Genomic DNA, 22,916 nt, shown 5'->3' with positions numbered 1-22,916 from the left:
TATGAAACTTCTAGTCGATTTTTTGTATAATGAAACACATTTATTAAAAAAATACCTGTTTTTATTCCACTTTCAAAACTTATATAATACAGTCGATTCTTACAATAGACAAAGATAAATTACCGCTAAGTGTGTCAGATGGAAAAAAGTGATGATAAAATTTTTCTAAAGCAAGAGGCTGAAAGTGAAAAGAAAATAATTTGATAAATGAGGTCCCCCCTCCCCACAAAGGATATCCCCGAAAATAATACTTTTCACATTGCAAATTCTTCCTGAAATGCAAGTTTACAAAATAATACTTTCTTTCAGACATTTTTACACAATACTTATGACAGAAAAGATAAAACCAATATCTATAAATATTGTTATATCTCCGGGATATCCTATATTTACATTTACTTTTAAAATATCACACTGTTTTTTTCAATTGCTCCGCAATTGCATCCAAGAAGTCTTGGGTGCTCAAGTACATTCCTTCGTTAACATTAGGCAATCCGTGAATTGCAGCCGCCAGATCTTTGGTCATTTTTCCACTTTCCACGGTATCGACGCAAGCTTTTTCCAATTGTTTCGCGAAATTCGTGAGATCTTTGTTGTCGTCCAATTGTCCGCGGTGGATCAATCCACGCGTCCAAGCGAATATGGAAGCGATAGGATTTGTAGAAGTTTGTTGACCCTTCTGATGCTGTCTGAAATTGAATTAAGACACCCACGATATAAAACTATTGATAAAACTACACCACTCCAATACAAATAACTGAGTGGGCAAATTGTTACTATGTATATATTCTGATCCAATTTTGCGGTAAAATCCACCTATTTTGCGACAATGTCAAATTGTCCCAAAAAATAAATAATATTGATAATAAGGAATCTTTGTAGTATCTATTTGAAACAACGAGAAAAGCAATAAAGTAAAAGAATCAATAAAAAAGGACGATAAATAGGAAAAAAAAGAAAGATATGTGATAACTATTCATCCAGGTTTCACACTATTAGGCAAGACGCAAATTGGGACACGTACAGCATGTGTGAAGTGACGCAGCACAGCACGTAGTTTTAAAACAGATAAATTCGTTGAAAAATTTTTAGGTTGAATAAGGGAAATTTGTTATGGAAGGAAAGTTTGTTGGAATTTTGACCCTGATATAGGAGTTGCTCCTCTGCAGAGATAGAGTTGTAAAGATTGCGTGGGGGTGCGATTTCACACGACAAGCGTGAGCTCAAAGACGTGTCCTTCATTTTTTACGAAATAATAACAGAAGAAAAGTTAATAGAGACGGTAAGGTAACACAGAGAGCTTTGCGGTACAAAAAAAATGGTAATATTGGGTGATTTTGAAAATGATTTACAATTAAAAAAAGGTAAATACAAAACATATTTCCAAGTTTATAGCTAGTGTATTCACTAAATATTCAATTCCAAATCCTCCCCGCAAAGGGATGAAACATCTATATTTCAAAATATATTGTTTTGCAAACAATTTTATTTTGTGATGATAGAAAATATTTTATGCAAATCTTGTACCAAAAAAAAAGATAAACCAACCACTAAAATAAAAAAACGTTTCTTCAAAACCAATTTCCATCCAATTTGAAAACGTGTCATGCTACCTCACGCGTGCTATTCGTGTCCCAATCTTTGCCTTGACTTAAGGTGTCTTCTTACCTGTAATGTCTCGTAACAGTCCCGTGAGCCGCTTCCGATTCAATAGTTTTACCATCCGGGCACATCAATACTGAAGTCATCATACCTAGAGATCCATAACCTTGAGCGACAATATCTGATTGTACGTCTCCGTCGTAGTTTTTACACGCCCAAACAAAACCTCCTGAAGATTTGATAGCTTGCGCTACCATGTCGTCGATCAAACGATGTTCGTACCATATTTTCTTAGCTTCGAAATCGGCTTTGTATTGCCTAAAAAATATACATACAGATTGGTTTTGCATATCTAAATGGTTTTTTATTGACAATAGATTTTTATTACATAAGTTTCTTACTTTTCATAAATTTCCTGGAAGATATCCTTAAATCTGCCGTCATATTTTTTCAAAATTGTATTTTTAGTTGATAAATACATTGGGTACTCTTTTTGTAGTGCAAGCTGGAAAGAGGAATGAGCGAAATCTCGAATACTTTGATCTGTATTATACATTCCTAACGCAATACCAGGAGTTTTGTACTTGAAAACATTGAATCTCTTTTCTGCACCATCATCGGTAGTATAAACTAGTTCCACCTAGAAAAATAGTCATTTGATAAAATGTTATAGATGATACAAAAGAAATAAGGAATGGAGTTGACAATGAGTTTGATCTGGAGAATACTGGGTCGAAAATTAAAAATAAGTCAAAGTTTTGCAAAAATGACGTTAAAAAAAACAAACTTTTCAAGATTTACCTTGCCGGGTTTATCGACAACAAAATCAACTGCCTTATACTGATCACCATGGGCGTGTCGACCAATTATCATAGGTTTGGTCCATCCAGGTACTAATCTTGGAATGTTTTTACACAAAATGGGTTCCCTAAATACTGTTCCGCCAAGGATGTTTCTTATGGTACCATTTGGTGATGCCCACATTTTCTTCAATTTAAATTCTATTGAATTAGAAAAAAAATTGTTAAATTTTAGCAATGTCTTTCAATCTTCGTGACGAAACAGATATATTATAAGTGCACGTATTCAGTTTTTTCATCAGTTACCCAGTTTGCAAAATGTTGTGGAAAGTACCATCAACTCCTTCTAGTAAAGACCATTCTAATTCTAGTGGTGGGCGTAATAATGTGGAAAAGAAATTATCTTCGAAAAATTGACGATTTACATACTAAGGCCTCTCAGTATTAGCTATAAAGATCCAAACAAGTCATGTTTCAATTTTGCGCCAGAGATGATGGTGAAGAGTGAAATATGTCAAATTTCATTGCCTGTTTGGTGGCTTTACTAAATATAAACATGTTTGCAATAAAAAATATTTCAATAATGCATAATCATCGGAGTTGCAATGTTTATACGAGCACAGAAGTTGTTTTAAAGGCTATCAAAGTTTTTACATCGGATTTCCATGAACTTGTATCCATTTTAATGAAATTTTGATAGCATATAGGGAATACCATAAAAAGCAAAATTTACCCTATGCCGATGTGTGCTTTTGCACCAGGGGTGAAAATTTTTATGTTGAAAATAAATGAAGAAATTGATTGAGGACCAAATTTGAAACGAAAAATTTTCTTAATATTTTTTTATAATCAATAGTTTTTTAGTTATTTTTGTTTTCTTGAAAAGTTTTTAATCGATTTTTCATTTATAAATCGAAAACTTTTGATTTTATCAGAAAAAGTGTGGAAAAAATTAAGCTTATAGAAAACAAAGAGACTATTTTTTTTTAATTCACTTTAGAATACAAACCGGGATATTATTTATTAAAATTGAATATCGAACGAAAATTTTTTAAATTTCAATGTCGAGCAACGGAAAAACAGTCAACTTTACGAGGTTATTGCATATAAGCTTTTTCAAAGTACTTTTAAAAAGCTTTGAAATGAGAGTTAGTAGAGCTCTCTAGCATAAAAACTAAGAAAGATATGGCTGATATAAAATTGATTTATATTTTTTTTTTGTAGGAAAAAACCTCACCCTTAGAAATAGTACCCAAATATCAATAAAAATATAATCCAGTGATTATTCACTTTATTTATGTATAAATAATAATTTCTGGAAGTTTGAACGATTTAGAATGCATAATTTCGAAAAAAAAATAATGTTAAATGTTAAATCATTTTCGAAATTTTTAAAAATTTCTCCTTTTTTTCAAAATTCCTGAAAAACTATAGGAAATACATAAATATTGATATGGAACCAAGTTAGTATTTTTGCTTTTTTAAAATTTTTTGTAACTTCTAAAATAACAGATATGACCTTACAAATCATACCCTAATGTATGACTAATAACTATAATTTTATTTATTTTTTGCAATGAGGGGTAGTTTTCATCCTTAATGGTAATGAGAACATACCGACTTAGGACAGATTTTGAAGATAAGGGTAAGTCAAGCTTAATTCCATCGATTTTAATTGCAAATCGATGCAGGTTCATAGAAATCGAAGGTAAAACCTCATTTTTACCTTGGTAACCTGGATTAGTTGTCTTAAATCGCCTCTAAACCACCGATTTAATGAAATTTTGTCTTTTTTAACCATATATCCTTCTTTTTTGCTCAAACAAAGCTATACAACACTATAAAAGGTTCAACATTTTCTCCAGTTGGACTTTTATGATGCTAGTAATAACAAATTTTTAGAGTTATATTTGAAGACCTAACTAGCTGGTTACGCCAATTGGTGACTATAAAAACGGTAGCCTTCATTAATAAGTAACGGTATTGGACCAATCACAAACCAATAAGAGGAATGTAAGTTGGAATTTCTGGAACCCATAGTGATATTCACAATCATCAACTACCCCAACACTCACAAATACATTGTCTGACGGACGTTTCGATAATCAAGATATCGTCTTTAAAAATAAATAGTGTGTTCGGTATGAATAGAAGGAATGAACAAATCTATAAAAACAATATTGTGCATAACAACAAAAAAAGAAGAAGCTGCTAATTGAAACAATTCAAGGAAGACGAATAGTAGCAGCAAAGATGAGGAAAATAGCAGGAAAAAAAATATGGATAGTATAAGAAATGAGGTAATTTTAAAGGAACCAATAGTAAACAAAATTGTTGGAAGTTGCTATAGACATTGAAACACCACAAAGTCTAATAAGAAAAGTGATAGAAGCAAAAACATAGAAGAATAGATAAGGAAAGGGAAGCTCCCCCAAAACTTGGATACAAGTAGCACAGGAAAGGGGGAAGACAAGAGAAAACAATACAGTATATGGATGAAGTACCAAAGCATTGAAAAAAAAACGGATATAAGGAGAATGAAAACTGAAATACCAAAACTATGATGCTCGAAAGGGTATTAGAAGAGTTCTATACAAGATTAAGAAGAAGGATAATGAAATACTTTATGTATTTAGGAGTGTACATACCTTCTACACGCTGTTCATCAGGAGTAATAGTAGCACATTTGATACCAACATTGTGTTTTAATATAGCATGAGCTGCATCAATAGTAACTTGATCATCAGTTTGATCTCTAAAACATAACAATTATAATAGTATGTAGCAAATTAATTTTATTTTCAGTTTGATTCTTTTTCATACATTTTTTTGGGAGTGGAACGACATTCAAGACTCATAATTTCTTTTTATAAATTGTTTGATAAACTGGATGCTCTCAAAAATAGATCATCTCTGAAAAGATGGTCAGATGACTTGAAGAGAACGTGGTTCCAAGTGGCACAAGACAGAAAAGAGCGTAAGGATTTGAGGGAGACCTTTATCCAGCAAAACATACTTCGGGATAGTTGATAATAATATTTTTTAAGATTATTTTGATTATAAGCAACTGCTGGGAGATTTTGTGTAATTAATTTGCAACATTTAATTCGTCTTTTTATTATGAAATGTCAACAAATATAGATTGTAACTAAAAATATGTATATGGTTAATTATTATCATAAGCTAGCTTAGCTCCTTCTCTATAACATTCTAGTCTATGTCTTAGAGCAGTAAAAGGAAATAAAAACGATTATTCAATTTAATATATAATTGCAAAGAAGAGGAAATATATTGTAACAATCAGGAAAAAGTTGAATATATACATGTGGAAAGCACAATTTTCATTTTCATTATATTGACAGATATGGTTCTTGTGAACATAATTATCACCCATAACAATTCCTGGAAGCTAATTTGTTATTGTTTATTTTATTGATTTTAATGTTTGCATTCCATTAAAACGGAAATGAGGTTCTTCATTACAGTCTCTACAAAATGTCACCACTTTTTTACCTCGTTTTTCAATATTTCTTCATTCTGGTATTTCTGAAAACATCCTCTACCGTACTTCCTGATTGTATAGTAAATAAAAGGTGTTTTAACAGGACAATCACCTATTTCTTTTTTTTCCAAAGGAAAAGTTTTATACCTGATCAGGAATTTTTGCTGAATACTAAACCATCAATATTTTTGGAAATTAATCTTGTTTACATCTAGGTACTGTTTATATTCATTTTATGGGAAAAAATCTAATCTTGAAGGGATTTATACATGTTTTTCCAACAGTGCAGAAATATTTTGTGTGAAAATGAAAAAGAAATCAAAATATGGCAAAGAAAAGTTAAAAATATCTATTGCATGACATTGTTTTTTAAATATTGAAATATTTTGAAATATCTTAAAAAATGGATTGGTCGTCAAAGTGTTAAATTTCTTTTTCATCAACATAAATTGCTAATGGTATTTTGACGAGACATACTTTTAGTGCCACTTCTTGACATCAAAAATAAATTATTCATGATATTATATTGAGTTGGCGACAAAGTAATTTCGGTTGTGTTGTATAAAATAAAACAAAGAATAGTTTTGAACCAAATATATATATTCCATTTTGCTCAACGACCTTTTACCATCTTTCTTTCTGCTTCATTATTCCGCGCTTATAAAAATTCTGGTCCTTGTTAAGAAAAAACTGAACCAGGTGCGGTCATCGTTATTTATGAAAGTTCTGCCAACTTTAAAATAAACAGTAATCAGATGGTGCCAGATCAGGGTTATATAGGGGATGTGGCATCACTTCCCAGCCAAGCTCCAATAGTTTTCCACGAGTTGCTAAAGATGTGTGAGGTTTTGCATTATCATGGTGGAACACTAAACCTTTCCGATTTGACAATTCTGGCCGTATTTCTTTCATAGCTTCATCCAGTTTCATTAATTGTTGACAGTAAACACCTGAATTGATCGTTTGGTACCTTGTAATCCCACAAAAATGAAAGTAGTTGCCAACCTTATAATTTAATTCATTTTATGTCAATAAAATGAATTAAATTTGTTAATATTAATTATATAATTTGATACCTATTAGGAAGTCCCAAATCGAAATAAATACATTCAACTTTTAGATAAGGGAAGATGAGTGATTCCTTGATTTTTTCCCAAATTATTCTGGTCATTTCATCTCCGTCAAGTTCGACGACTGGTTTGGCGACTTCCACTCGTTTACTGGCATCTGTGAATAATTAAAAATGAGATGTTATACGTTTATATCCTATTATCAATAAAAGGGGGTAGAAAAACCAAGCTACGACTAAATTTGTAATTAAATAAAAGTTGTAAAAGAAATCGGAAGGAAACAGTCACTAACGTCAAGTTAGAATCGGGGTTGCCAGATCTTTGAATGCTGAATACGAGTCAATTTAACCTCTTTCCCCTCCCGAAAAACAAGAGCGGGAAAATTTTCATAGAAATAAAGAAAGGTTAAAAAAATAACCTTTAAAACGTATTTTTTCTAAAATGTATTATCTGGACCTTAGTATCAATATACTTAATATTAATTTTTTAACTACATTTTAATCAAATTATTAAAATATAATAATAAACTCACGTAAATTTGGTTTAAATCAACTTGATTATTTAAAATAATTATTTGTTTTAAGTTCGTTTTACTTTGATCAAAACAGTATTTTAACAAAATATTTTTTCTTTTTTTTTAGAAAATTTTTTTAAGCGAAAACTTTCTTTTACAATGCAAATAAAATAAATAAAATAGATTTTACTTATTTTGTTTTCTTTCTAATTGAAAATATTATTGTTCCTTGTTGCGAGATAATACAATGTTTACTGAAACAAACAATGAAACTTTTCATTCAATGTTTTTAATTTTGTCACTCATGAAATTAAAATACGGAACAAACAGCGTCCCGTTTCACTTTGTTCCGGGACGCGGGACAAGTTAGGGAAATCCGGGTCGTCTGGCAAACCAGGTTAGAATCCAACAGTGAATTGTTAACACTCCAAATTCTTTAAAAAAAAATTTTTTTTGAATACAAAATATGTCGCTAGTAGATAGAATCTATCCAAGCAGTTCAGTATTCTATGTACTCAGATACCCCCTAGATGAAAAATTTCTCAGTAATTATCAAATTAATGTTAAACTATTATTCAGAAATAGACAAGAATCAAATATATTTTGTATAGCAATAAAATGTCATCCACTCGACAAAACAGTTGCGAATTTTGTGTGAAGAGATTTTTGTATATTACTTTTGATTTCGTTCAAGTTTTGTTATGCTGATTTGAACTTTAAATTTTGTACACATGAGGATCAAAAACGACAATCACTAAAGACCATCATCAATGTTACCGAGGAGTTAATATATACAGCTTGACAACATAAACAACTTATTTTTTATACAACTTTTTCACGTACGTATTCTTCAGTTTCTTCAAACTTTATTAAATATGTTACAGTTCTTACGTCAAAGTTTTGCTATTTTTTCCGCTTAAATTTATGATATTTAAAGAAACCCACTTGTTGAAAATTGATTTACGTATCAGGATTTATTTTTGGATCTTAAATTTGTTTCCTCGATGAATACATCAGCAAAAACTAATTTATATTGACGCATATTTTTGTTGACGATTTAGTGAAAATATATTTTTCATTATAGGTACACACCTTCGATTATTCAATTAAATGGACTATAAAAAGTTTGAATATAAGAAAGGACCATCAAACGTGGGTTATTTACACTTCCATTCTGCACTTTTACAATTCTACATTCTTATTTATATTATTGTTTATTGATTATTTTCAATACCTAGAGATTAGTAAATCAAAACAGGTATAAATTATATAAAAAATATTAAAAGACAATAAATTTCCACTATGTTTTTCGGACAAATTTTCAAAAGTGAAAATGGCAATTTTTCAGTAAATATTGTATAGGCAATATTTGAACTTTCTATATATTTCTTTTATTAGTTAATTTCTGTACCAATTGATAAGCAATAACAACATTATACTCTCTGATTCTGACCATGACACAGAATTTTCAACTAGTATCAGCAATTATGATTTAGGTCACCTCTTACTCTCCAGTTCTGAGAGTGACTCATAAAATTGGGACATGAATGTCATGGAATCTTGGTATTTCCACAGTTAGAATGTATAAACTTTGGTCATTTGTTTTGATTTTCAATACATTTTCGTAGTCATTCAGCTTTTTCATGAAAAATGTCAGCATATTAATAATAAATAAAATTTGTAATAACCGTCAAGTCAATTTAGTACAACAGAATTTTAGTTGCAATATCCGCCAAGTTCACAGGCAGTTACGCGATTTCAGTTTCAAAATCGGTCAAATCCAAATCGTCAATAGGAGAGCCTAGTTTCGTCACGTGACTCCCATGATCCTCTGCAACTTGTTTACCCTTTATTGCTTTATTTTCCACGGGGTGTTTGGACTGATTGAGAAAGATTTGAAAAAGAACGACACTATTCTTAAGACAGAAAAGTATGAAGAAGTTCTTAGGAAACATGGAACCGTTCATCATGTTGGAGTAACTGTCTCGATTACAGATTGGAAGTCTGAATCTGAAAAAGTGCAAAAAATAACCGAACTTATGGCACTACAAGTTCAATCCACCAAAAAAAAATTATGTTAAAAAAGAACAAGAAGAAACAAAATAACATTCTGGTCCAATTCTTTCAAAGAATTGAAACTTGTCAAGCAAAATCTGTCACAAAACCAAAGTTTAATATGTCTAAGATAAACCCAAAAATCATCAACCAGGGAGCTAGCCTTAAAGCTGCAAAAATAGAGGATTCTGCGAAACTGCTAACAAAGCACTTTGGACAAGAGTGGTGAAACTAGGGGACGCTAAAATTTTATCGAAATTTGGAAAATCAATTAGTCTAAGATCTCAACAATGAAGAATATGAAAACATTATTGTTGATGAGAAAATTGATACAGATATTGTGTTCACTTTTTACAAAACATTAAATGTTATTAATTTATGATACTTTGTAATTTTTATAAAGTCAAGATTTTTTACTAAAGTTTTACTAAGCCTCTACGTCATTAAAGTGTAAAAAAGTAAAAATTACAATTAGTGCAGCTTTTATACCTCAACCCCTTTGCAACCTAAGCTTATTTTTGTTTTAAATCTCGCCAAATCCCAATCTCATTATCAAAATCCGACAAGTCCAAACATTGATTTTAAATATTTCTAAATATTCATAAAACTATTTTGGGGATCTCGATCAAACATTATCTATGTTATAAATTAAAAATTATTGATTTTTTTGGTAAAAAAATTAATAATTTCTTATGATTGGTCTGTTTGTGACAGTTTTTTCTACTTTTCCGAAAATTTCTGGAGATTGATTTGGCGGATTTTGATTCTAGGCGCCTCATTTATAAACTTTTCCAACATTAAAAGCATAAATGATAAAAACTGTTGGAATATACAAACGGAGCATGACGTCGCGGTCATAATAGTTCACTTTCCAAACAAAGTTTGTGAGGTATTTAGTTAAAGTTATTTAAAAAGTGTTTAATTAGTTTATTGTTGTAACATAGGGTAATGTGTTTTGTACCAGAAAGTATTTTATTGCAAAATATCAAATAAAATACGAAAAAATCACCAAATGTACATACGATCGTCAACGCAATTAAAATTTTGTTTGGAAAGTATAATTTTCACATCATCAAAATTAAAGTTGTAATCATGATGTTGAGCTGGAGCTATTTTATCTTTTATATTCTCGACAATCATATTCATGCTGGTATATTCTGTATTTCAAGTACTGTTTTGTCATACCTATGTAACTCTTATTGCAGTCTAAATAATTTATTTTATAAACCACATTGGTGTTTGGTTGTTTTGTCTTTGGTATGTGTGAATAAGTTGCCCACTTTGTTTATTGGGGGTAGAATGCCAGGATAAAATTATTTGAATAATGCGTTTCACTAACATTCCTCTAATGTAAGGGACTTTATAATACTTTTTATTTTCGTTTCGAGGTACCTCTATTATATTTTGATTTCTTTGATTTATACTTTTATTAACTAACTCTATTGAGTAATCATTAACTTTGAGAATTTGTCTGATTATATTATTCTTTTAATTTTGTATTGATACATAATATATAATATACTTATATGCATAATAGTTATTGAAGAATTATTTTAGCTTTTCAGATTTGTACATGACTATTTATAATTCACGAATTTTTTGCTTTGTTAATTATTTAATTTTGTTTATTGTGTTTATTTGCCGGAAAAGCAAAACTCAAAAGAGCCTCACATTCAAAGAGCTGTTTGATTCAAATGAGATGGGCAGGTTCAGCCATAGATAAACCCCATCGTTTAAACAAATATATAATGTGTGTGTGTATCGTCCATCAGCCTGATTTATTTTCAAGTGACATTTACTTGAATAGGCCCATTATTATTTGTTATTTCATCTCGTTTATGCACCTAACATTTTTTTGTCTGGTACTAGTAAATTTATTTGTTCAACATACTGTCTTTCCTATATTTTTCAGTTTATAAAGTTATATCTAGCACAGAGAAGAAGATAGAAACTAATGAAAGATTGTGTCAATTGAATTTTATTTTTTAAATAATATTTTGTGTACAAGTAATGTTTTTAAAGATAAAATTAAAACTGACATTAAGAAAATTCCAAACTGTTATCAAACGTTAAAATAAATAAAGCCCAATCAGGTGAGAAGAAAAATCTATAAATAATTTGAACCCTTTTGTGTGAGGGATTTGAATGAGGCTCAACCTTTTGCAAACTTTAAACCATTTATCAAAATTCAAACTAATTAAAGTATCACATTATATTTGTCGACAATTGTCCCAACAACCTTGGAGCAATTCAATTGCATAAAATTGTTTATTTGATCAATTCGATGTAAAATTTACGTCATGTCATATTTAACTTTTGTATATTTAATTGAGAAACAAAAATAATTGGAAACAGTTTGATAATATTATTTCTAATTATGATCTATATATATTTCGAATATGTGAAACAAAAACTTGTTTTTATTATAGAAAATACTATTTGGTTTTGTTATTTGTTGTTTTAGTAATTATAAAATAGATATTTAGATTGCATAACAACAAAATTAGAATTTGATTTATACTGGAAGAAACACTTGCTTACAGACAAGTCATCCCTTAAAATGTAATTCCAAGATCAAAACTATACCAAAAACTCAACTATAACTTTTGAGTGTTTGCTGGTTCTACTAGATTGTATATTATATCAACTAGCATTTTCATGATACAGATTAAAATCTAAATTATTTTATTTACTGATACATAATTATCTCTCCTATTAACACGTTCAGTGCTAAAAGAAAAATCCGTAATCATCCACAAGTGCGGGGTCAATTAACCCCGTGCAGTAACTATCCGCAAGTGCGTCACGGGGTCTTTGTTTAAACGTATTCAGCTTGCTGAAAATTGATTAATTTAGGAAAAATCATTTGTTTTCCCACTTCAAAGGTTTAGGTCAGTATACCACAGCAGTAGCACATTAATTGATTTATTCAAAAGTTCATCAACCTAATAGAAATTGTACTCGTAAATAAATTATTTTTGTTTTCAAATAAAGACAACTTTCCCCTTTTTGAAATTAAATTTTATGAGATTTTAGACACAGGAATTGAGTTTATTTTTTTTTGTGAGGTTTGGTACCACCCCCTCCCCCCCCCCAAAAAAAACAAATCCTTTTACATATTATCGAAAATAAAACTGACAACAAAACTTACAATAACTTTTATTTTCATTTTGCTATTTCTACATTTAATATACTTATAACATTGCTTTCAAAAAATTAGTATTTGAGGAAAGCAAAACAATACAAATTGAATAAAAAAAATATAATAATTGAAACGGTTAAACACTATGAAATATGTTTAATGCATTGATGCGTGTTTAACATTAAAGCATGAAAGACAAAGAGCCGGCTTCGTAGCCGGCATTCCTCACAATATGTTCGAGCTTTTTTCACTTTTTTGTCAGCTTCTTTCGAGGTCATCGCTCTCCTAAGCTTCCCGTAGCACCGTGAACATTTTTTCCTCTTCCTCTTAACGTCGTGAGCTAGCGTGTGGATTCGTTTAGGTGTCCTGGGATGTTCCAACACTTCTTGTTCTACTTCCTGAGCTAATGCTTTTGAAAATACCTCCTTGAACTGCAGATATGGTACGGATTTCCCTATTTATTCGTTAAAAATAAGCCATTGGTGGTTGCTGATCCAAAAATCCAAAAACTTTTCTTCACCACTTACGCCCTTTTCTCAAAACTAAGTAATATGATTATATTTGGAAGGAAGCGAATGACTCGTCATTTCCGAGAAAAGTAACACGAGGGGAATGCACAATATAGAGCCGTCTCAAAAGTAGAAGGGAGTGAGCGACTCTACATTTTTCGAGAAAACTAGCACGGGGTCTAGTCTAGATCAAGTTCCACACGGGGTCAATTAACCCCGCAACGCACGGAACGTGTTAACTCTCAGTATCTTAAATATTTCAATTCTTGATAGTTTTTTCACGATGTATCATCGTGATTGTAGATCTCTAGTAGCTAAAATCGAGGCGATTCATCACCAAAAACATATAAAAAGGTCTACTGAGTAAAAATTCAATGAAGATTGATAGTATTTGTCTTATATAATGAAGATACATCAATTAAAGGTTTCAGTGACCCAGATGTGTCTGTTTTCTGTCCTTTTAACATAGAAAAGGGTAGGTTTTGTGCCCCAGATGTGTCCCATATAGGATATAACAGAAAATAATGACACCGATCGCAATTCGTTGAATTATAGTATTTCTGTTTTTGGAAAAAATAAATGTTATGTCCACATGATATTTATTGAAAAATGTGTCATAAATACAATAAAAATTACTTGCATGTATCAAATAGAAATGATTTATATTTCGAAGAAATTAAATAAAAATCTATAATACAAATTCAAGTTTATTGATGTAAATTTGTATTAGGTAATATGCATTTATTTTGTTATATTTTTAATTAACTTTCTACATAGCTATAACTCGATAAAAAATATATATTCTGAGAAAAAAGTAAAAATAATTTTTAAAATAACGTTTAAAGTATAAGTTAAATTTGGCTTGTTTTGAACGCTGCTATTTCTCTCGAGATTTGGATGACGTCAATTGCCACGTCCGTTATTTGTTTACTATTTTTCTAACCTAACCACCTCTAAATGCTATAAAGAATGTAGTTGGATGCTTTAAACACTTCACCTCAAAAGAAGTTAAAAATTTAGTTCATGATAACAGTGTGGCAGTGCAAGAAACTAACTTAAAGGGTAACTGTAAATTTACGAAAATACCGAGACGTTTTGCTTCAAGTGGCAGTTACTTTATACACATTATAGGTTATTATATCGATAAAGTCATTGAAAAAGCGGGGAGAGCTTTCATAAAACCATATATGTAATACTCCTACATTGCCAGCGGCCTATGTTTCCCCATAAGTGGTGACGACGGCGATGAAATGAGACAGAGCGAGTTACTTTTGGTCGTTCTGCGCACGCGCTACTCATTGGCGTGGTCACAAATAGAATTATGTTACTTTCGTGAGAAATGTTGAGGCCACAAGCGGGAAAAGTTACCTTTCAGTTGAACTAGCAATGGAGTAGTGAAGGAATGACGTGTTTCCATCAGTGTTGCCACAATTTAAAAGCTGAATATAAAAATTGAACTAGAAAATGTACTAGATTGTACCAACTTCAAACAAATTTAATAAAATTATAGAAAAATGTATAAACATAAGTTTAAATTAAATTTTTTTTCCAAAAATGTTATAGACTGTGTCAATTATTATTTTAAGGATGAAAAATTTATATAAAGTTTACCGATAAAATGAGCAATGCAGTACAAAAATCTCACGATCTAAATATAAATCAACTTGGCTCTGTTTTCTAATTATTGTTACAATCTAGTACAATTTCTAGTTTATTTTATTAAACGAAAATATAAAATAACTTTATATTTGCGAACGCAGGGAAAATGTATTAGAAAAAAGGAAAAATGTATTAGCGTATAAAATACACTAAAATTGTACAATTGTACTAGCTCTGGCAACACTGGTTAGGTTGCACACTCCCGCTTTTATTCGCGCTTGCGCACTGCAAGCAAAAGTGACGAGCCATGGACGAGAGAGCGATATTGTCTGCATCGTAATGTTCTCGTCAATTTTCGGTGAGCGCTGGCGATACAGGAGTATTACATATTTGCATAAAACCATTTCCAGATATCGTCGTAGATGATTATCAATGTTAAACATATATGTAATACTCCTATATGGACAGTTGGTATGGCAAAAAACGTCCTTACTTTACGTTACCGACAATAGTCATTTTCTCTTTCGTTCGTGACTTTATCTATACTGTGCATGCGCAGTACCGAGCTGGAACCTCATTCTGTTTTCCTTAGCTTCCACTTATAGAACTGTCCATATAGAAATATTACATATACATATTATGTTAAAAGAATAATCAGAATTTGAAAACACTTTGAAAACAGAAAAATAAACGGGAGTTTTTTTCCAAATACAACCAACACTATTTGGATCACGATAAATCCAGGATTTTGCTGGCTTGTTTTACACTCTTTAATGATCATTTGATACAAATATTGAGAAAAAACTGAATGGGAAAATAATGATTTTATGATAATATTGCGATTATTGTCTTTGAAAAAATTTTCACCTGTATTTAAACTACATGCATATTCCCTATTAGTACTGGAAAGTGCTTGAAATAAAACATATTGTTCTTAATGAATGGCAATGGGTGATTACTGTGTTAACACTAAAATTTTATGTTTGGAACTATCCATTCATATCATGCATATTTTAAAGTTGATGACTTCTATATCCTACAGCCTATTTTATTATTCTAGATACATCGTGAGGAAACTGCTAATATGAATTAGTGAACTTGGCATTAAGTTTATTCAATTATTCACATATGGGGCTTCAAGTAGGGTTGCCAACTTTTTTTATAAGAAATAAAGTATATTCAGGTCTATAAAGAATATTAAACAGTATTTTATATTATACACATATTTTTCTGAGCTTCTCACACAACTTACTAATTTACCATCTTTTTTAAAAAACTTCATACACCTCACCACTATTATAAAGACCGTTTGACGTAATGCAATACAACGTGTAAGAAATTGCATGGAAGTATCTCTAAACAGTAAAAGTAAACAAATTATTAACCTCAAATTTTATCTAATATTTTTGTACCTAGTTTAACAATTAAAATAACAAAGCAAGTTTTACGAAAGTCAGCTGATCGGTTATGCCAAAATTAACTAGATTGTAACTTGCACGCAATCAAAAAATATTGCGTCTTGCATTGCATTGCACGTTGTATTGCATCATGTCAAGCGGTCTTAACTAAAATTAAAATAAATGAGGAGCTCAAATTTTTCAATTCTGAATATAAATCATCCATACTAATACAGTACCACATCGTAAATCGCTGAAAAGGATTGGTTCCGGATTTTAGATTTTTCCGTATTTTATATCATACCAACATTTGAATGCATTTATGGTGGCGCAATCTATCGCGCCAATAAGAAATTATATCGCATTACATGATAATGTAAACAGAGAGAGATGTATATTTAAAATATAATAAAATCGCTTTAATACTGCACAAAAACACATTTATAAAATAATAACAACGTTAAATACTTTATAAAAAGCAGTTAAAATAACATTAATAAAGTAATAATAAACAAACAATAGATAAAAAAATATGATGTCGCCATCTAGTGTCAAATACTGAAGCTAAAAATTACGATATGAACGAATCAGTCCGGATTTTAGATGTTAGCATTTACCATGTTCAACTGTATTGAGTCTACACAAATTAAGATTATCTATAATTTTCTCAAAATGATCAATTATGACCGAAGACTTCAATGATGCGAAAAAAGATTATGTTCTGAGAACGCACACACTCGCATGTTTGACAGTGAGTGACAGTCATGAATATTTGACATTGACAGATTCGTTCAGAAGCTCTGTGATTTGTTTGTAATCGCACTGATTAAAAAAAACAAATTTGTGTGACCATCTAAGTATAACACATAACAATTTGTTTGCATTTTGAAGCTGCAAACAGTATTTTGTATACTTTATATTAGTTTATAATTTAATGAAAAACAGTATACTACTGTTTAAAACAGTATAGTTAACAACTATAATTACACAAGAGGAATGAAGGGAATTAAATAAAGCAGAAATTAAAATAAAGGATATATACTACATCAAACCCTGCAGTACATCTAAATATATTTTTCAATTATTAGTAGAATGATTATTTCTCTCAAACGTACTAGTAAGTGCTATTTTTGCATGCAAGCATCAATTGCCGAGTTTATTCTTCAAAACATATTCTAATTAAAGCCATGAAATTAATTTGATTTCCAGTACACATTCATAAGAGTAAATTAGAATCTAGGAAAAGTAAACTGAGAATACATAGATTAGTTTTGATAGTAACAGTATTTGGAGGTGAAATGTGGACAACAAGGGGAATAAAAGTGCACTAGTACAGAAACTATTAACTTAGAATGTACTATATGAAGTAGATTAAATATGGCTGAGAATAATGTTCTAAAAATTGAAAACTTGAGTAACAAAGCCAAAGATTTGATGTATCCAAGAAAAAACAAACAAAACTGTTGTTCTGCAGATGTAATACAAAATAATAATCAATATTTGTTTTTATCTTGGTGCTTTAAAAACTTTACAATGCATATATTTTATTTTATGTTCTGTTAATATTTAAATATTTATCTTCAAAACCTACACTTGAAATTTTTATTTCATACAATAAGTTCTATAATCAAGATAGATCTACTGATTATAACTTTTTCTAAATTTTATTCACTGTATTTTCGAATCAAAAAGTTCTTTTCCGTATATTATTTTAGGTTTTAGATGCATTTTATTCACACATGAATATTTTGTGTCAGTTTAGTAAGAAATTGAGCATCAAAAACTATAATTAAAAAAGAAATATTTATTAATATTACATATATAAACTTACTTCCTTGTTTTTTACTCTAATACATTGTTAAAATTAACAATACACATATTTGGACTTACATGCATCATTTATTTATAAACATAAAATTTCAAAACTTCACTTCCATTTTGAGCAAAGATATTTGATTTTTTCTATTATTACTGGGACATTATTTAATCAAGACACTTCATAATTGCTATTATAAGAGATAGTGCATGAAGGAGAGGAGCGCACTAGATGTGCTAATACTATTATTACACGTGGAAATATAAATAATTTTAGAGAATCATTGAAAAATATAATTTATAACATAAACATTCATAATGTCTATGATATACAACGGAAACACATTATAAAAGAATAATGAATCAAATGAAATACAAAATGATGAAGAATTAATTAAAGAAAAGTTAATGATAAAAAGTTTTACGAAAGTTTATCTTCGGTCTCTGAAGACAATAATTTGGCTATTGAAACGCGTATTGTAATCATAGATTAAGATACTTTTCAATCATCGATGTAGGTAAATGTGAATATTGGTGTAGAGCTAGTTAAACATTGAGAAAATTATTCTATATATTACACAGTTTTTTAAACATTATTTAAATTAGAAAGTACGACTTCAAATAAAAAGCAGTCACATTATTATAATATAAAAATGCAATTATATAAATCATATTGTACATAGTAAACTTACAGTTACGATTTTGAACGTGTACTAGGGGTGCTAGAATTCCATTTTTCACGGCAGACACTTCTGGTACACTTCTACAAATTTTTGTCAGTAAACCGGCCATCCTAACCTCACTTTTGTGGATATAACTTCCTAAACCTCTCGTACAGACTTCCTTTTAGGTAAAGAGCTAAGGCGAGGCACGTAGCAAAATGGATACGGACGGCAAGTTGACAGTGAGGAAATGGGGGAACTGTTTCTAAGTAGCAGGTCCTATACAGTCAAACAACGTTTACACAGAAGCTTATACTTGATTCGGTATTTCAGTTTCATCTAAATATTAGTGATGATGACCTCGGACTTTACAATTTATTGCAAGGTCGGTTCAAAATACAAATCAGGAATAAAAATGTTTGAAAACACGTTTTACTCAATATTTTTTCTATATACGAGGCTTAATGTAAAGTATTCTAATTTGATTGTTAGTAAATAATAAAAGTCGGGAATTTTCAATATTATACCACATGAGCTACTTCTAGAGATCCACGAGAGATTCATCTTAAGCATTTTTTCATTATTTAAATTGGCTAAATAGATCTAGAAATGGACAAATTCAAAATCTTATTTGCTTTAAATTATGAGCCCATTAGTAATAACTGAACAATTTATTAGATTGTTAGCCTACTATTCATTAAAAACAAATATCTGGGAACAGAATTATTTCTAAACATCCAATTATGTGCAATATATGTTTATATATCTTGTAGTGCATAAACAAGTTTGGTAATAATATGAAAAAATGCCCCATGATGAATATTGAATTTTTGTTTATGATACTGTGTTGTCATGTACATACAAAATCGACATAATCATCATAAATTTTGTGATAAATTTAGACGATCAACATTGCAAAATATGTTTTTTTTTCGGTTAATTGACGTATACGAAATTCATGTAAATATGAATTGGCTTTTTTCATTAACTGATAGCACACGTTAAGTATAATATACGAGTTGGTGAACTCATTTAAAATAAATTAGAATAGGGGAATCTTCTAATTCTCTATAGTTTGAACACACTAATTTAATCTAATTCATATTTTTTTAAAAATTAGCTGCACTTACTGATACTTCTTGAAGTAAAAAAATTTCTTTGACAAAATATTAATTGCTGAATCATAATATTGATGCCAGATTTAGAATATTTACTAAATGTTTACGTACGTAAAATTGAATATTTTTGCATCAGTCACAAACTTGTCAAAATAATTGTGGGTATGTCATACTAACATACTACTCTACAGCATAATATATAAGTTTGAATTTAAACTTGTAGTTGACGTGTAATAATTCATAGCCAATAGGTGAAAAGAACGTAGGTAATACATTCATTTATTCTCAATCTACTGATACTCATTATCATATTGTTAAACATTTTACTTACCTATTTAACATAATGCATATCTTTAATATTTTTATACGAATGTGTAAACGTAGTAGCCGGCGAAACTGATGCCTCCGGCTCAATTCACATTGCCTACCTTCAGTCTAGAGCTCGGCTGTCTCGATTAAAACAACAGCTGAAAACGCTTTAAACTTAACAGTTGTTTACCACCAATACTTAGTTAACGAAACGTTTTATGATAAAATTTATCGACCGAAAAACTAAAAAACAGTAAAAATACATCCTAACCTTATTGTGGGTAAGTTTACAATTTTGATTTTATTTAGAACTAGGCCGAGATAATAATAGTTATGTACCAAGTGCACGTGGGATGCTGGGGACAACAAACGGTGGTTGCAACATTTTCAATTCGAACTATTCTTATCGTAGACTATACAATCCGACGAAATTATCGTAAGATTTGTACATTTTGTGAGTTAAACGGTCCTATTAGTGAATTTTTATCCAATGCTTCATTGTAGATGTCAAAGTGTTTACTGTTTTTTGCGAATGTCATTGTTAGACCATACACTAAATGTGGTTAGTTCTTAAATTGAGATTTTTCACACTTTTGAGGTGTGACTATAGTACGTTACTGTATTTAAATTTTTATTGACAATAAAATTTTAAAAGAATGAAGTAACAGTAAATTTTGTCTCAATAAATATTTCATCATAATTAAATAAAAACGGTATCATTTATTTCGTTTCTATCAAAAATTGATAGTAGGTGAAGAATAGATAAGAAGTTTATCACTAAATTTCTCATGAAAATACAAACAAATCAAGAATAAATATTATGGAAAATAAATATATATGAAAAGGTCAGTGTCATACGAATATAATAAATTTTGGTTTTCAAATAAATCAACGTTTTTGAAATAAATAGTGGATAAACAACACAGTAGGCTGCAAACGATTATTTATTAGAATAGGAAAAGTATATTTGAGTATTAATTATCTAAAAATCTAAATAAATAAATTTATTTCAATAATTTCTTAGAAGGTATTGAATAGGTATATTTTGACCTATTATTTATATACATTTGCTTGAAGGCACGTCTGTTTAAAATTCGTACCTGATTCGTAGTTTATTCTATTGAACCCTCGGAGTTATTGACACAACTTATAGCAGATATCTCGGTCCTTTTATAGGTCCTGATACTTACCAATCAATCTGTTATGTTTTTGGTAAAATATTTTGTCTAATAGTTGAACTAGTAGTTACTAATTTCTCATAGCCACTTTAAACATCTTAAAGGAATTAATTTGTCGACACCCGACGAAAGGTAACAAAACTGGGGTGTGGTATAGATTAAATATTTTCTTTTAGATGTTGCAAGTAGCTATATATGTAACGCGTTAGCAAAAATCTTCATGCACGCGTCAGTGACAAGTCTCAACAAGCTTTACACAGTTTCAACTTGCTGTTTCGATTCATTTTATTATAGTAGAGATCAAACGATCACTCAGTCAACTTGTTTTAGAACATGTCTCAAATTTAGTTTAGTTTACCGCTGTTAAAATATATTTAACAAAAAAATGATTAACACCAACTCAACGGAGAAACAGAGACTGATTACAGTGCCCATTAAAATGGGTCTAAGTTTGTTTAGCGGGAAACGATAATCATTAGAGGATCACCGAAGTGGGGAGGTACTGTGGAGGTGACTACTCCAGAAAACATTAAATTAGTGGAAGAAGTTGTTCTAAGTGACCTGCGCTCAAAAACAGACTGAATTTCCAAAACAAATGTGTCTAAGAAAGTTTAATCCAATCAATTGTAATGGGTGCTACGGTCTTTTACTATGATCCGATATCCAAAATAGATTCCAAGGAGTGGCATTGGAAGGGAGAGCTCATGTCAAAAAGCAAAGGAAAGCACCAAAAAAGTGACGGCTACAATATTTTGGTACTGCGAGGGTATCATTTCATCGACTTTCAAATACAACTGTGAACGCGGCAAGTTACTCTGACTTACTAAGGCAGTTGCCCTGATCTGGTGGTGATCGACCATTTTTTGTTGCAAAGTTGAAGGCCGAGTTAAAGGGAGCAATATTTAACAGCGACAATAAAATTAAATAGGCGGTTAGGTGGTATAGAAGCCTTAGTAAGACATTCTAAAAAGCGTGTGGAAATATAGAGAAAATATATTGAAAAATCATCACAGTTATTTTATTTATAACCTTTCTTTGCTTAATAAAAGCGACGAATTAAGCTTTTCATCATTTAAAGAGCGAGTCAAAAAGGCACTCATTACATATCTAGCCTTATATCAAAACAGAGATATTGAGCGAATGGTACACGATATGCATAAAACAGAAAACAGTTGGTGTCAAAAAATTGAAATTAAAAAGCTGTGAAAAACAAAAATAATTAATGAATAATAAAAGAAGGTATTTTAATCCTCAAGAACTCCTCGGACACTACCACTATCACTGCTGGTTTTGAGCTCCTTCCTCTCCGGAAGCCCGAGAAATTATTAAAACCCGTTAACTTGCTTTTTTTCATAATTATGACCGCGGGAATCTTTAGTAAATGAAAATGTATGAAAAAAAAAAATTTAATAATTCAATTTAAGTACTTTATATAGTCAACTCCACCGATCGTTTGATAGGTGGGTTTAGTTAGATAGTCCGGGAGCCAGATGTAAATTTGGTTAATTATTTCCTTTCGAAAGATAATTGGTGATATGCATCAGAGAGTTGTGTTATACAGCCTTGTGAAGGTCAGCTGCGGCTCGGTTGGTGGGATAAGAGGCAGTAGCCTCCCACGCACGACAAAAAAACTCCCAGCTGAAC

At 30.3% G+C, this 22,916-nt stretch overlaps 3 protein-coding genes across 6 annotated transcripts in view; 2 read left to right on the top strand and 1 right to left on the bottom strand.

Annotated features, from left to right (window-relative positions):
- Positions 1 to 12,600, top strand: part of LOC130451191 (2-Hydroxyacid oxidase 1) — a 25,387-nt gene extending 12,787 nt beyond the window's left edge. The window contains exon 8 of the mRNA XM_056790045.1: positions 8,573 to 12,600. The gene's annotated coding sequence lies outside the window, so the exon portion shown is untranslated. The remainder of the gene's footprint in view (positions 1 to 8,572) is intronic.
- On the bottom strand, positions 40 to 20,265 carry LOC130451173 (isocitrate dehydrogenase [NADP], mitochondrial-like). 4 transcript variants are annotated; one of them, XM_056790035.1, is made up of 8 exons: positions 20,117 to 20,265; positions 18,698 to 18,946; positions 6,981 to 7,131; positions 5,051 to 5,157; positions 2,404 to 2,603; positions 2,004 to 2,242; positions 1,669 to 1,920; positions 40 to 689 (listed from the first exon to the last, which is right to left on the bottom strand). In XM_056790035.1, exons 2-8 carry the CDS (start codon positions 18,795 to 18,797, stop codon positions 410 to 412), a joined length of 1,329 nt encoding a protein of 442 aa, XP_056646013.1. In that variant the 5' UTR covers positions 18,798 to 18,946; positions 20,117 to 20,265; the 3' UTR covers positions 40 to 409. The 4 variants fall into 4 exon arrangements, with proteins under 4 accessions (XP_056646013.1, XP_056646003.1, XP_056645993.1 ...); XM_056790025.1 differs by lacking the exon at positions 20,117 to 20,265 and adding an exon at positions 19,897 to 20,017; XM_056790015.1 differs by lacking the exon at positions 20,117 to 20,265 and adding an exon at positions 19,798 to 19,974.
- The window catches only part of LOC130451163 (NAD(P) transhydrogenase, mitochondrial-like), a 20,523-nt gene continuing 17,811 nt past the window's right edge, over positions 20,205 to 22,916 (top strand). Inside the window, exon 1 of the mRNA XM_056789998.1 lies at positions 20,205 to 20,375. The gene's annotated coding sequence lies outside the window, so the exon portion shown is untranslated. The remainder of the gene's footprint in view (positions 20,376 to 22,916) is intronic.

This window comes from Diorhabda sublineata, chromosome 1 (genome assembly GCF_026230105.1).
Source record: "Diorhabda sublineata isolate icDioSubl1.1 chromosome 1, icDioSubl1.1, whole genome shotgun sequence".
NCBI classification, from domain to species: Eukaryota; Metazoa; Arthropoda; class Insecta; order Coleoptera; family Chrysomelidae; genus Diorhabda; species Diorhabda sublineata.
The sequence above is the reverse complement of the archived record's forward strand: the minus strand, read 5'-3'. Positions and strand labels throughout refer to the sequence as shown.

Bases quoted from the DNA above. Each gene is read 5' to 3' on its own strand.
- LOC130451173 (XM_056790035.1), bottom strand. From the start codon at position 18,797: ATGGCCGGTTTACTGACAAAAATTTGTAGAAGTGTACCAGAAGTGTCT. The intron at 5,158-6,980 runs GTATCAAATTAT...GTTATGTTTTAG, and splicing joins GATTTGGGACTTCCTAATAG to AGATCAAACTGATGATCAAG. The intron at 2,243-2,403 runs GTAAATCTTGAA...CTATTTTTCTAG, and splicing joins TTGTCGATAAACCCGGCAAG to GTGGAACTAGTTTATACTAC.